The following is a 13531-nucleotide window of genomic DNA, read 5'->3' on the forward strand; positions in this document are numbered from 1 at the left end:
GTTTGGCCCCTCCAGCCGCACTCGCGCTGAATTCCATTACCGTGTTTCTGTGGCAACCGGTGTCACGTAGCAACGGGTCGTCCAATGGCAGGGCAGGGCAGCGCCGCGCCGGAGCCGTCCTGCGGCCCAAGAATGCGGCCGGGGGAGCAGCGCAGCCTCCGAACCTTGACCTCGGAGGCTCCTTTGTCTCCTGTCGAGTAACCGTTTCTTCCAAACTCCGAACCCGTCTCCGGATGACTCTGTGAATGTCGGGGGGGGGGAGGGGTGCGTCCGTGTCCCAAGGAGGAGCCCAGGTGAACGGCGGGAGGCCAGTGTTTGTTCAGAACCGTGTTCGCGGCGCAGGGAAAGCATGAGACGTGCACACGCGCACACAAGTGGGAGAGGAGATGTGTGTGTACCCACAGAGAGCATCCTGTGTGTTGTTCTCAGGCAAAGCTGTAGGAAATTAAAAGTAGAAAAGCTTTTTTTTTTTTTTTTTTTTATCTTGAACGAAGGAGCGAACGAGCGAAAGCTGTGGATCAAAGTTGGAAACTAAAATGACCGTAAAGAAAAACCTGTCCGGCGCTCGTTGTTGGCGACGCGTCCCATCCAACGGAGGCGCTCCTGTACCGCGCACCTGTCCCGACTTGGCGCTCTTCGCCGCCCCCTCTCGGCTCGTGGCGAACGCGGCTCCCGCTTCCCGCGCCGCGCGCAGAAACATCGTTTTTGAAAAAGCCACAAAGTGCATTTCCGCTGTAAATAAACCTTCGTGTCTCCGCCGGCGTCCCGGCTCTCGTGTTCCCTCCTCCGCCTGAATCGTGGGCTCGGGGGCGAAACGTTTCTCGGGTCATCGTGGTGATTTTGTGGGAGGTGGAGCCGCGCTACGGGTATGTCTCGAGCCCCTCCCCCTGCTGCCAGGTGCGTGCGTGTGTGATGTGTGTTTTTCTCAAGTATTCATGTGATTCATTGGAATCTCCTCCACAGCTGAGTGCAGCTGGAAAGTGACACCATCCAGGTGCGCGCACACCCGCCCCCTCCCTCCCTCCCCATTGCCGCCCTTCCCCCGTCCTCCAAAAGCGCCTCTGCTCGCCTCCCGCGTCTCGCCAGGCACCGCAGCTCCGGGACGCTATGAGATACGAGATCCACTCCGCCCACCGTTGTGCCCCGGGGAGAGGGGTTTGGGTTTGCAGTGGGCCAGCCGACAGGTGACCGACTGGTGACCGACATGCGACCGAGGTGGCGTGCCGTTCGTCTCCGTGGAGGGGGGCAGCGTCTCCCTGCTCACGCGTGCCACGCGAGGGCTCCGCGCCGCCTCTCCGCCGCCTCTCCGCCGCCTTCAGCTTCGAAGGTGCTGCTGTCGCACCTCTCCTGCCGCCTCGCTTGAACCCACAGGCGGTTTTTAATGTGTCGCCATGAGAACCGAAGCGCCGTCGTGCACAGAGCCACGCATCTCCTGTGCGTGTGCTTCGGAGAGCCCGCGTGCGGCGCGTCTGTCCTTCGCGCGCCCCATGCGGCGCGTCGTCGTCACGGCGACGGCGACGATCGGGCGCTGAACTCCGGGACCCGGCCGAGGGTCCGCGTGCGGATGTGGCCTCGGCGCCAGAACGCTTCCGCCTAGTGGGGCTCCGCGATTCCCCGGGGGCAGCGACCGCACGCCCCTCCCACAGAGGCCCGGAGCTGCGTGCGCGGGGGGGGCGGGGAGGCACGAGCGCTGACGATCGGCTGCTCGACGCTGTTCGGAAAGACCCCGCGGCTCCCGCGGCTTCGGCACGACTCGGAGCCTAAAGCCAATAAGTGGGTTTTGGCAGCAGAGCGAGAGAGAAGTCGGTTTATTGTCGCTCGTTAAAAGCCTGTTAGTGGCGCAATTAGTGGAAATTGGACCTGGAACCGTTTGCGATTCGGTCGCTCATCTGTCAAGCGCTTAACGGGAATTTGTTGGTCGTAGAGCAATGTGACCGCTAACGGTTACGTTCCACTTCTAGACGAACGCGTCCTTGTGGGGCCGCACAGAAGCCCTTTATTACGCTGAGAGTCCAGGCGGTCTCCCGCCCCCCGTGACGAGAAATTCCCCCGTCGTTCCTCCCCGTGGCGAACGTACGTCCCCAAAACAGAGGCCTGTTTCTCGTGTGCGGGACAGGAAGCCGCGGCAGGAATTTCCGCCCACGAGTCGGGCCTCGAAGCGTCGCCGGCCACCCTGCTTACGTGGAGGCCGACGGATCTCTGCGCCGCGGCGCTTCCTGGGAACTGGCTCCGAGGGCCAGCGGCTCCCGACCGCTCGCCGTAAATCGCATCTCCGGGACGACTCGCTCGCTCGCCCTGTCTGGCGACCGTACGGCGTCCCCGCGATGGGCCGCGACCGTTTGCAGCCTGACGGGCAGCGTGTGGTAGGAGGCCCGCAGGAGGGCGGTCGCCCCCTGCGCTCACGCTGACCGGATGGCAGCAGATATTCCTGCTGTAGCTCCAGGTGACGTTGGCAGCGAGAGAGGGAGGGGGCAGCTCCGTGCGTGTGGAGGTGTCGCTCACACTCAGGTACGGAGAGCTCGCAGCTGCCAAACTAATATTCTGGTTCAACTGAGTGATGTCAACCGCAGCTCTCAGTTCGGGGCGCATTCCACAGCGGTCAGATGACGGCGGTGTCGTTCCGTGCCGAGTGCGTTCCTCTTCTCCTTTACCCCCCGCGAAAGGCCCTTTTTACGGTAAAAGTCCAGCGATGGGAAAGGTCTCCTTTCTGTGTGTGTGTGTGTGTGTGTGTTGCAGCAAGGAGGAAACACCCTCTCGGGCCTCACGATGTCGGACTGCAGCGAGTCACCTCCAGGCCTTTGTTCTCACCGTCTTCCCACTCGGTTCCCTCTCGGGGCTCACCGGAGCCCCCTGGTGGCGAGGCCTGCTGTCACCTTGTCACAGTGTCACGCTGCAGGCGTCGGTGAGTCCTCCGCGAAGGTAACCGTGAAGGTGAGCCGAGTCGCTGAGCCGGAGGAGGCGCTCCTCGCTCTCGCGCGAACGCGGCGGCCGGGGTTAACGCTAGCCAACGGCTGCGGCGTCACGGCGACAGTTCCGGGTCAGGATGCGACACCCACCCGTTTACCTCCTTTGTGCCCCTTTGCCAGCGAGCGTCAGGTCTTCTCTGGACTTCGGTGCTCCGGCACCCTTTCTCGCGTGTGCGCGTCGCTGTGCTGTACGCATGTCAATGCCCGTCGACGCCTACCGTGGCGCGGCGTGTCCAACGCTGTACGGCACTGCAGAAAGGAACACACGTCAGCGTCAGCAAACAAACATCTCGAGCTGCTCAGCCCTCTGGAGGCACAAAATCCAGTTCGGTCCTCGGTTTGTGGAGAAAAAGCTCGTGGGGCAAAGTGGAGCTGTTGGGTGACGGGGAGCGAGGCTGGGTGGGGCTGGCTGGGGGGGGGTCCTGAGTCCCGGGAGTCCGTTCCCCAAGCGCTGACCCTCCCGCGCACCCCCGCTGGCCTGAGCAGGCGGACTCCTTCTCCGGGTCCCTCAGGTGCCCCCCCAAGAGTGCGCGAGTGCAGCCACTAAGGTGGAGGCCTGTCAGGTGGCCCCTCCCTTTAGGCCTCCACCTAACCTGACCTCGAGCTCCCCTCAGCCTGTCCGTCTGGCGGCTGCTGTAGTCCCTGCATGTTGTGTGTGTGTGTGTGAGAGTGAGAGAGAGAGAGAGAGAGAGAGAGAGAGAGAGAGAGAGAGAGAAAAGTCAGGCCCCAATCCTACTGCCACAGAGAAAACAGTCTGGAGTAACGTACCACTGAGTGGGTGAAAATGTATGTCTGTGTGCCTGTGTGTGTGCGTGCGCGCGCTTGCGTAGCATGCTGAAAATCCTGCCTCTTGTTGCCGTGGAAATGTGCAAGAATCCCCATCATCCCTCAGCGCTTCAGTGCAGCGCTCATCCATCTGGACAGCAGATCTGGTGTCGATTGGTCGTGCCTGCGGCCCGCCGCCCGCCGCTCACTGCGCCGCTCGCATCGCTGCCTCTCATTCGGTGCCGTGGAGCGCAGAGGAGAGCAGCGCGTCGGGGGGCAGCCGCCGCACGGGGGTCCGCAAGGGGGGCGAGCCCATCCTCGCGGGAGGACTGCCGGCAGGGCGGGGGCACCGCGCCGACCGCCTCGAAGGGACGGCCGCCGCATCCGGAGCCCCCCGGGGCATTTTCCTGAGCCCTTTCTGCTTTACCGCCCGCCGAGGAGGGGAGGGGGAATCCGGCGTCCGGCGGGGGCTCATTCGCGGCGTCGGGTGGGCCGCGCATCTCAAGGGGCGCGCCGCGCCGCGCATCCCGCATGCTGCAGATGGTTCGCACCCTGGCTCAGTTCACCATCGCCCTGGAGGACATGCAGGAGAGGGGGGAGAGCGCGAGCGAGGGTGCCGGACCGACCGAGGAGTCGCCGGACAGCAACGGCGGCGGCGGCGGCGGAGGGGGGGGGGCCGCGGGGGCCCCCCAGGCCGGAGCCGAGGTACCGCTCCTCGTGCGCGTGTGGCTGTGATGCGTGGTGCCCCCGCCCCCTCCGGCGGACGTCAGCGTCGCATGTTGCATGCAGCGGTGCGAGAACGCTGTACGCACAACTCGGGAGTGTGATCTGCGTGCGTTGTGTGTGCGTGTGCGTGCGTGCGTGCGTGCGTGTGTGTGTGTGTGTGTGCGTGTGTGCGCGTGCGCGTGCCTCTCTCCGATGCCCTCTTTGGGGTCCCTGCTCGTCCATCTGCGATGGACCTCTGATGAAGGAGATGTGGAAAAGTGGCCACCGACTATTTGCCAAGGCGACGAACTGCTCAATTAGCCTTCCGCCTCATTAGCTGCGTGTGTTCGGAGCCGCATCGTCGCCTTGACGACGGGACGCAGGTTTTCTGGCCTGTAATTCAGCTGCGTTCTGCGGTTCGGGTGAATCGCGGCCGTTTCGCTCCACCCCCGCGATGCTGGAGCCCACCTTGTCGTTTTTGTTTCTGTGTCTCTGCGACATGGTGTTGGAGGAGCGGGCCAATCGGATGCAATCGCTCGCTCGCTCGCACGCACGCACCCACGCACGCGCACGCTTGGCGCCACTGCTCTTTCTCTGTTCCCCTCACGGTGAGCAGCACCCGGCTCAGGTCTGCACCGGCGGTGTCCACGCGCGGAGGCCTAATCCCCCGAGCCGATTTCCCATCTGGTGCGGACGGCCCTTCGGAGCTCCTCTTCTCTAAGCGCCTTATCGCAGCGCAGCACAGCAGTCACCTCCAGCGGGTCCATCATTGCTCCCTGTCTCCTGGGACACGTACGCAGCGCAGCACCGATGGAGAAGCAGGCTCCTGTGTCGTGTCACACTGGAGGAGTGTGCGAGACGCAGCGCTCGACAGCTCGTCGGGGGGGCGCTTTCCGTAGCTGCGGGCGCTCGGTCTGCTCGTGATTTCAGACGCTACGCTGGGGGCCTTTCGCCTGCGTTCGCCTTCGTTCGCCTGGGAACCAGCCTAACGTCACAAAATGCCAGCAGAGCAATGTAGAGGAAAGAGCCCCCGGGGGCCCGATTCCTTTCCGTATTCGCTCACGTCTCGTGGAAACCGGGGGCCACCGTGCGTCCCGCAATGTAATTGGCCGATGGCGCGGTGACACTTCCCGTCAGTTTCTTCTTACATAACCTTAATGGCCGGAGAGCGGCGACGACACCGATTGTGCCCGCTCGGCCCCTGTCGATGTCTGCCGGGGGATGGCGGGGGGGCACGCGGACTCAGGTGCCAGGCAACCGACTCCTACACCGCTGGTCTGACGTACCACTGTAGCGTATCGCCGTGGCAACTGCGACTTCGCCGTTCGTTGTCGCTGATGGCAGGAAGCAGTCGGATCGCGGTTCCTCGTCACGTGTGCGCGACGCCGTTCGGCCGGAGGGCGCGGCGACCGGTCCCGGGCCCGTCGCGCGGCCCGGAGGGTCGTGGGTTTCGCGGTCGTGGCGATGAGGACCGTGACGGAGCGGACGGTCCGAGCCGCACGCGCGTCAGGCGTGCGACTTGTGCAAGCGCTGCAGACCGGGAGCGGCGGCGTGCATGTGGGCTGCGGCGGCACACGCTGCAGGTGTGAGAGTACGGTAACGGCTCGCTCGGGAGCATAGCGGAGCTGAGGATGCGCCGGCTGCCCTCCCCTGACCCCGCTGCGGGGACGGAGCGCAGACCCCCGACAGCGGTGGGAGCGGGCGCGTTCCCCGGTCGTCCCGTGCGGATTCCTTTCGGACGTCGAGTCTCAGCCGGCAGAGTCGACCGGAAGAGGACGGGAGAATTCCTGCACGTTCGGGCTCTGGCCGACCTTGAACCCCGACGACCCTGAACCCCGACCGCGGATGGTACTAACTCCGTCACCGCCCTGCGAGGATGAGCACGGTGAAGGAAGCTTCTCGTGTGACGTTTCTCATAAGAGCAATTTTGTCTGCTGGAGGAAGGAGAGGCGAGTTTCTCAGCGGAGAAACAGTGTGGCCCCCTACGCGCACCCACGCGTGCACGCACGCACGCACGCACGCACGCACACGCGGACGCGCACGTGGGTCTCCGCACCCTTTTGCCACGTTACTCTCGTGTCTGTTACTCGGCGGCTGCGGAGGGAGGGGTTGAGCTTTTGGGGACGGTGTTCAATTCCGGGAAGGTATTTGTGTTTGCTGTGCTGGGCACTAGGTGGCGCGGTGGTTAGGGCTGCTTCCCGAGTCCTCTTGAGCAGGAACTTACTCTGAAGCGACGTGCTATCAATGCGCACGAGAAGCGTCCGGTCTCATCTGCGTGACGTGTGGCCTGCGTGAGGGAACAGTGGCGCTTTGGGCCGTCGAATGAAAATATCGACGTCCCGGCCGCAAGCCGCACGTTTGCCCGTTAGCGGGGCCGAACTCGCGTGACCTCTGGCTCTGCGGACGGAAGTGTACTGTGCCGTGCCGCACCGCGACTACGTTCCCTCTACGTTCCCTACCGTTACCACCGTCGACAACGTTTGAGCTCGAAGCACCTTCTGATGGTACGGAGCAGGCGGTGGGTTCCGTGCTTCTCGTCATCTATCGCAGCGGTCGTACTCCGGTAACGTGGGCCAGTACAGTTCTGGTAAAGTGCTAAAATCGTAGTTGTATTACAGGCATATGCTTTGACCAGGGCCCAGCGAGGGCAGCGTAATACTCTGGTAACCGTCGCTTGGTCCCCAGTGATGGAGGGGGACCGAGTCTCAGCAAACAGCTGTTGAATCCTGCTGAGCGGCTGAGTGGTGTGTGTGTGTGCGTGTGTGTGTGCGTGTGTGTGTGCGTGTGTGTGTGCGTGTGTGTGTGTGTGTGTGTGTGTGCGTGTGTGTGTGTGTGTGTGCGTGTGTGTGTGTGTGAGAGCGTAAGAGTGACACGACGCTGGCTGGCTGCTCCTCACTTTGCATGAAAGAGCAGGTAAGTCCCCCTACGCACCTGCTTCCTCTGTGCTCCAGCCACCACTGTCAGGGGTTGCCATGGTGACGCACCGGCGCAGGTGTTTACGGTGTTGCTCCGGGAGACGGCGGCGGTGGCGGCGGCGGCAGCGGCGCGCTGCATTCCTGATGCCTCCCTGCGTCCCCCCCGCCGTAGTCCGGGCTGGTACGTGCCAGGTGAACGGGCTCATGGGTACCGTAGTCCAGATGGCCTCCTGCACCCCCAACACCCTCCGTGGGGCCACTGCAACGCGTACGTTTTCGGAGGTCCGAGTTGCGTTTATGGCCAGGGAGCCACCCTTCCCGTTCCGGTGTGAAAGATCGCCTCCTCTTTCTCACGTTTTACCGTGGTGTCATCGTGGTGTCCGCCTGCCTTGTCCCTCTAAAGCACAGCAGGTTTTATGTTAGAGCTCGGTGACTTTACGAGATGCGCAGCGCGGTTGGGACACCTTTTCGGTGTCCTCTCGCTGTGCTTCGCTAGACTCTGGTAATTCCTGGTTCTTTACGTGCTCGTAGAGTACTTTGGGCTACAAATTAACTTGTCCCTTTGAGCTCCTGTCGGTGGCAGTCTGACGCCGTCCAGGGGCCGTCCGCTCTGCTCTCGCTTACATCATGTGTTCCCCCCCCGCAGGACATGAGGAAGCATGTGATGATGACCCTCGTGGACACCGAGAAGTCCTACGTGGAGTCCCTTCGCACCCTCATCCAGGTGAGATGGGCTGCTGGACGTCCCTTTGAGTCTCTGCCTTGTGAGACAGGAGAGCCGCGGCCGAGCGGCGCGGCACCGTAGGCTGAAACGCTTCCCGGTTACCGCGGAGTCCGCGGTCAGGGAGGGTCGCGCGTGACACGCAGCCGAGCCGGGACGCGACGCGACGCGACGCGACCCGCCACCGTCGCGCGCTCCGGCAGGTCGGTCCCGGCTCTCAGGACGCATGCGCTTCTTGGGGCTTTTCCGGTCGTCTCGCAGTTTAGAGCTGTGGAAGTGGCAGGGTGCGCGGTCACCGTGGCGACAAGGTGAGCTATGGCAGAGGCCCGCCAGCAGGGCGTTTTCGATACGATAAGATGGCGTGGCTGCCGTTAGTGCTCCCGTTACCGCGGGCGGACACACGGAGAGACGCGTCGCTCTGTCCGATCAGCCCCCCTTACTAACTACGACTTACAGCACTAATAATAACACCGTTATTACACCATTGCTTACCTCGCATTTTTTTCCAACGTGACTTGCAGTGCTCGATCACTTTATGCGACTGCGGGTTTTACAAGTCGGGGCTTGAACCGACAACCTGCTGTCCGGTCCAGTGTTGCCGGCGGTTTGGGTGGCGTCGCCGCGGCGGTTGAACCCGCTGCTCGGAACTCTGGGAAAGTGCTCCGAGGGCTCCGCGTACGGATGCGCGGTGCTTCCGGGCTACTTTACACACGCCGCCGGACAAGCGCTTCGACAGCCGGGAGGGACCCAGGAAGTGGCACTAATGGACTCTGCTGAAAGCACAGTGTTTTTACTGCGGTACGGTAACGGTATCGAATGACCCGCTGATCCGCACGGACCGCAGAAAAAAGTGCGTGTGAGGGTTTCAAAGTTTCCGCACCGGAGCGAAGGAAGCGCTGATGTCACCGCAGCACCGGGAGACACGGGCCAGGTTTCGGCTCCGAATAAGTACGTCACGTGTCCTTTATACCGCTCGCTGTGTGCGCGCGTGTGCGTTGCGTGCGCTGCGTGCGAGACCTCCGGTGAGCCCACCCTCTCCACGCAGGGCTACATGAAACCTCTGAAGCACCCGGAGAACTCGCTGCTGTGCGACCCGTCGCTGGTGGATGAGATGTTCTACCAGATCCCCGAGATGCTGGAGCACCACGAGCAGTTCCTCGAGGGCGTCGTGAGCTGCGTCGACGACTGGCACGACCGGCAGCTCGTGGGGCACCTCCTCGTCGAGTCGGTGAGTGGGCGAGCGGGCGAGCCGGCGCCGCGTAGCCGGACCGGCGGGTCCCGACCTGAAAAGCTCGACCCTCGGGCCACCGAGCTGGTGCGGCGCTCGAGGATCCCGAAGCGTCTCCTCTCTGCTCGGAGAGCTCGGCGTTGCCCGGCTCGGGGGGCGGGGCTGTGCCGCGGTAGAGCGTCTCCTCCGCGTTCGGAGAAGCGAGGCAGGCGAAGGGACCTCCTGACCCCCCTCTCCCCCCCCCGCACAGTTCTCCAAAGAGATACTGGTGAACATTTACTCTGCGTACATCGACAACTTCCTCAACGCCAAAGATGCTGTGAGGATCGCCAAGGAGGCCAAGCCAGCGTTCCTCAAGTTTCTCGAGGTGAGGTTTCGGAAGTGTGTGCCGTCATCGCGTTCGCTTCAGGACGACGGGCGTTCCTCCGCCAGTATCGTACGCCCGTCGCCGTGTCGCTGTGCCCCTCAGACTATGGTCATTTACCCCCGATTCACAGCAGTTTCGCACGAACGCAAAGCGCCGGCAGAGCGCTCGCCGGGGCCCCCTTGTGGCCGCCAGGGGCCTCTTCCGGCGAGCGCGTCCACAACTTTGAGACGTCCTTCCTCTCACCTAGGACTTAACTGCAATGGCGCAAAATCGGTTCGCTAACTTAATGTAGAATGCGTTGTTGCCGGAATGTTCTACACTCGTCTCTGTAGGTAAATCCGCTGCTCCTGGCGCCTCCGTGTTTGTGTGCGTGCGCCTAACGATGGCGTTCTCTGTGCGTCCCTCACCACCCAGCAAAGCATGCGGGAGAACAAGGACAAGCAGGCGCTGGCCGACCTCATGATCAAGCCAGTGCAGCGAATCCCGCGGTACGAGCTGCTGGTCAAGGTAAGAGTGTTCCGTGTGCTGTGGGAACCTTCTAGAAGCATCAGCGCTCCTCACTTTGTGGGTCAGTTTAAACTCCAGCGGTGGGAAAGTGACCTCTGAAGCCTGGCCTGAGCGCGGGACAAGGAATCGGGTCCGAGCCGCTCCTTGATTCTCCTGCTTCTTACACATGTGACCTTGTGACCTGGAGTCATGAACAGGAAGTGGGTTTCACCTGAAAACTGCGTGTGTGTGTGTGTGTGTGTGTGTGTGTGTGTGTGTGTGTCACGCAGGACCTGCTGAAACACACTCCCGAAGAGCACCCGGACCACCTGTTCCTGCTGGACGCCCAGAAGAACATCAAGCGCCTGGCGGAGCGGGTCAACAAGGGGCGCCGCAGCGCAGAGGAGGCCGAGCGAGAGGCGCGGGTCATGCAGGAGATCGAGGCGCACATCGAGGGCGTCGAACACGTACGCGCTTCCGTGTCTCTGGGCTTCGGGCCCGCTGCCCCCTAGCGGCCGCCTGCGCGACACGCGCTTCGCGTGAATCGGGCCGCGTGGCGAGCCGTGTCCTCCGGTGCGGCAGCATATCCGCACGTGTGAGACGGCCGCTCGTCTTCGGTCTTTCCGTGGGCTCGTCCTTCTCTCTCTTTTTCTCTCTCTTCTCTCGTCTTTCCTTTCTTCCTTTTCTTTCCCTCTCTCTCCTTTCTTTTCTTTCCTTCCATCTTCTCTCTTTATTTTCTCTTTCTTGTCTTCCTTTTCTCTGTCACTGCGTAAGAAGAGCGCTCTATAAAAATGAATTGAATTCCTTCTCTTCCTTTCTTTCTTTCTTTCTTTCTTTTTCTCCTTCTCTCCACCGCACTCAGACTTGACCGTCTCTCTCGATCCCTGCAGATCCTGAACCCCCAGAGGAAGTTCCTGAGGCAGGAGATGGTGGTGGAAGCAGTGAGTACTTCTGTGAGCCTGGACCTAATACCCGTCCGCCGCTCGGCTGCAGCTTTGACTCAAGAATTCGGTCCCCCCCATCCCCTCTCTGTCGACCGTAGAAAACAGTCGGCGGGAAGAAGGACCGTTCTCTGTTCCTCTTCAGCGACCTGCTCATCTGCACGACCCTCAAGCGCAAGTCGGGATCCCTGCGCCGCAGCTCCATGAGCCTGTGAGTCTGACCCGGTTCGGTCCGGTCCGGTCCGGTCACGCGCACTCCCGTCCCCTGGCTGCGTGCTCCCCCGAGGAGCCCGGGCCTGGTCGTGAAGGACGCGCGCAACAATTAATGGAATTTGACCCTTAAGTGCGGCAGAGGCGCCGGCGTGCGCGTGGCTCAGCGCGAGGGACGCCCGTCTTGGGCCGAACCGGGTCGCCGGGACCGAAGCCCATCGGCGTGGGACCGTCGCGCGTCCGAGCTCATCTCTCGCGCCACTCTGTCGTTGCGCGTGTCGCCCGGCGGCTCCACCTGGCGAGAGCCGTATGTAACGAGTGCAAAATGTCCCCGATGCAGGTACTCGGCGGCCAGCGTTATCGACACGTCCAGTAAATACAAGTTCCTCTGGAAACTTCCACTGGAAGAAGTGGAGCTGGTCAAAGGTAACGCCTCTCGTCACTCGGGCTCTTCATGGCACCCCGCGGCGAGACCGGGTGTAGGATTCAAGCCCCTCTGAACTTTGACCTGTGACCTTGCGACCCTGCACCCGCAGGCTCCTCTCAGTCCAGCAATCGGGAGAACATCCAGAAGAACATCGGCCGCCTGGACGAGGACCTGAGCACCCTGGGACAGATCAGCAAGCTGTCCGAGACGCTCAGCTTCCCCCACCAGGCGAGTAGGAGGGGCAGACGTGCTCTCTGTGAGACACGCGCGCGCAAAGAAACGGACACGCTCGGGTCTGAAAAACAATCTCTGCGTCCATCTCGGTGTCCGTAGAGCCTGGATGACGTCATCAAGGAGCTGATGGCCTCGGTGCACCGTGAGCTGGCGGAGAAACAGTCGCTGGCCTTCAGCAGCACCTTCCTTCCCACCAAGGTGGAGTTGACGACGGCGTCGGCCGAGAGCTCCTTTGTCTTCGAGTTCACGAGTCCCGACGCCCGCGGCAACTTCGAGCAGGCCTTGGAGGACGCCAAGAAGAAACTCGGTACGGAAGTAACGAGCAGCCGCGAACACGTGCGAACGCGTGCCGGCGTCCGTCGATGCGTGGCCGTGCTCCCGGCCCATTCCGCTCACCGTCTTTCTGCGTTTCTCTTTCGCCCTCCCCCCGGAAGCCATGAGCAAAGACCACTGGGACCCCGAGTTCCTCAAAGCCATCCCCATCATGAAGACCAGGAGCGGTATGCAGGTGAGTCCCCTCGTACCCGGGGCCGCGGGCGCCCGCTTACGAGCCCTGCCCGCGAGAGCTGAGTCGCAGTGCGGTACCGTGTCTCCTCATCCCGCAGTTCTCGTGCGCCTCGCCCAGCCACAGCTGCCCCGAAAGCCCCTGCGAGGTGTGGGTGTGTAACAGCGATGGCTACGTGGGTCAGGTGTGTCTGCTCAACATCCGTGACGAGCCCACCGTGGAGGCGTGCATCGCCGTGTGCTCGGCGCGCATCATCTGCATCGCCGCCGTGCCCGGCCTCAAGGGCAGGTGAGGCATCCTACGGCGGGCCGGCGTGGCGTACGGGAAGTTGCACCGTGGCCTGTTCCGGATGCTCATTGGCCATTTTGTGTCGCACGTCCGACAGAGAGCGATCCGAGTCGGTCCCGAGTGGCCCCGCCCCCTCGGTCCAGCAGCCGCAGCAGCAACAGCGGCTGCACATCTCCATCTCGGGTTCGTCCCTGGAGCTGGTGGAGCCGCGGCGGGGGGCGGGTCGAGAGCTCGTGCCCTTTGACAGCGACGACACGGACGACGAGGACTCGCCCAGCCCCTCGTCGACGCTGCAGAGCCAGGCCAGCCGCTCCACCATCTCGTCGAGCTTCGGCAGTGAGTGCGGCGCGCGCGCACACAAACACACGTGCGCGCTCATGCACGCACGCGCAAGACCTTCCCGCTTCCCCTGATGGTCCGCAGGGTTTGCCGATGACGAGGGCACGGGATCCAAGGACATGGCCACGGAGACCACGAGCTCGGAGGAGGAGCAGGAGTTCCCGGCGGTCAGCCCATATGGCGGCGGCGGCGGCGGCGGCCTGAGCGCGGCGGACGGTCCTGTGGACGGCAGGGCCATGCGTCGCTCCAGCCGCGGCTCCTTCACTCGAGCCAGTCTGGAGGACCTGCTGAGCATCGACCCCGAGGCCTACCAGAGCTCGGTGTGGCTGGGGACCGAGGACGGCTGGTGCGTGACCCCCCGACTCCTCCGTGCCGCTGTCGCCACGGTTACCTGGACAGGTGCCTTTCGGAAGCTGCTGCCGTCCCTTGTAAGG

At 63.0% G+C, this 13531-nt stretch overlaps 1 protein-coding gene across 1 annotated transcript in view; it reads left to right on the plus strand.

The window, feature by feature from the left end:
* Nucleotides 1-13531, plus strand: part of arhgef17 (Rho guanine nucleotide exchange factor (GEF) 17) — a 34727-nt gene that overhangs the window by 18349 nt on the left and 2847 nt on the right. Inside the window, exons 2-15 of the mRNA XM_029255856.1 lie at nucleotides 7998-8075; nucleotides 9118-9300; nucleotides 9551-9667; nucleotides 10082-10174; nucleotides 10444-10620; nucleotides 11044-11094; nucleotides 11196-11305; nucleotides 11645-11730; nucleotides 11841-11959; nucleotides 12065-12272; nucleotides 12400-12473; nucleotides 12571-12758; nucleotides 12856-13094; nucleotides 13182-13443. Of these exons, the coding sequence (XP_029111689.1) occupies nucleotides 7998-8075; nucleotides 9118-9300; nucleotides 9551-9667; nucleotides 10082-10174; nucleotides 10444-10620; nucleotides 11044-11094; nucleotides 11196-11305; nucleotides 11645-11730; nucleotides 11841-11959; nucleotides 12065-12272; nucleotides 12400-12473; nucleotides 12571-12758; nucleotides 12856-13094; nucleotides 13182-13443 (1985 nt within the window). The remainder of the gene's footprint in view (nucleotides 1-7997; nucleotides 8076-9117; nucleotides 9301-9550; nucleotides 9668-10081; nucleotides 10175-10443; nucleotides 10621-11043; nucleotides 11095-11195; nucleotides 11306-11644; nucleotides 11731-11840; nucleotides 11960-12064; nucleotides 12273-12399; nucleotides 12474-12570; nucleotides 12759-12855; nucleotides 13095-13181; nucleotides 13444-13531) is intronic.

The sequence above is a fragment of the Scleropages formosus genome, chromosome 10 (assembly GCF_900964775.1).
Source record: "Scleropages formosus chromosome 10, fSclFor1.1, whole genome shotgun sequence".
Taxonomy (NCBI): Eukaryota; Metazoa; Chordata; class Actinopteri; order Osteoglossiformes; family Osteoglossidae; genus Scleropages; species Scleropages formosus.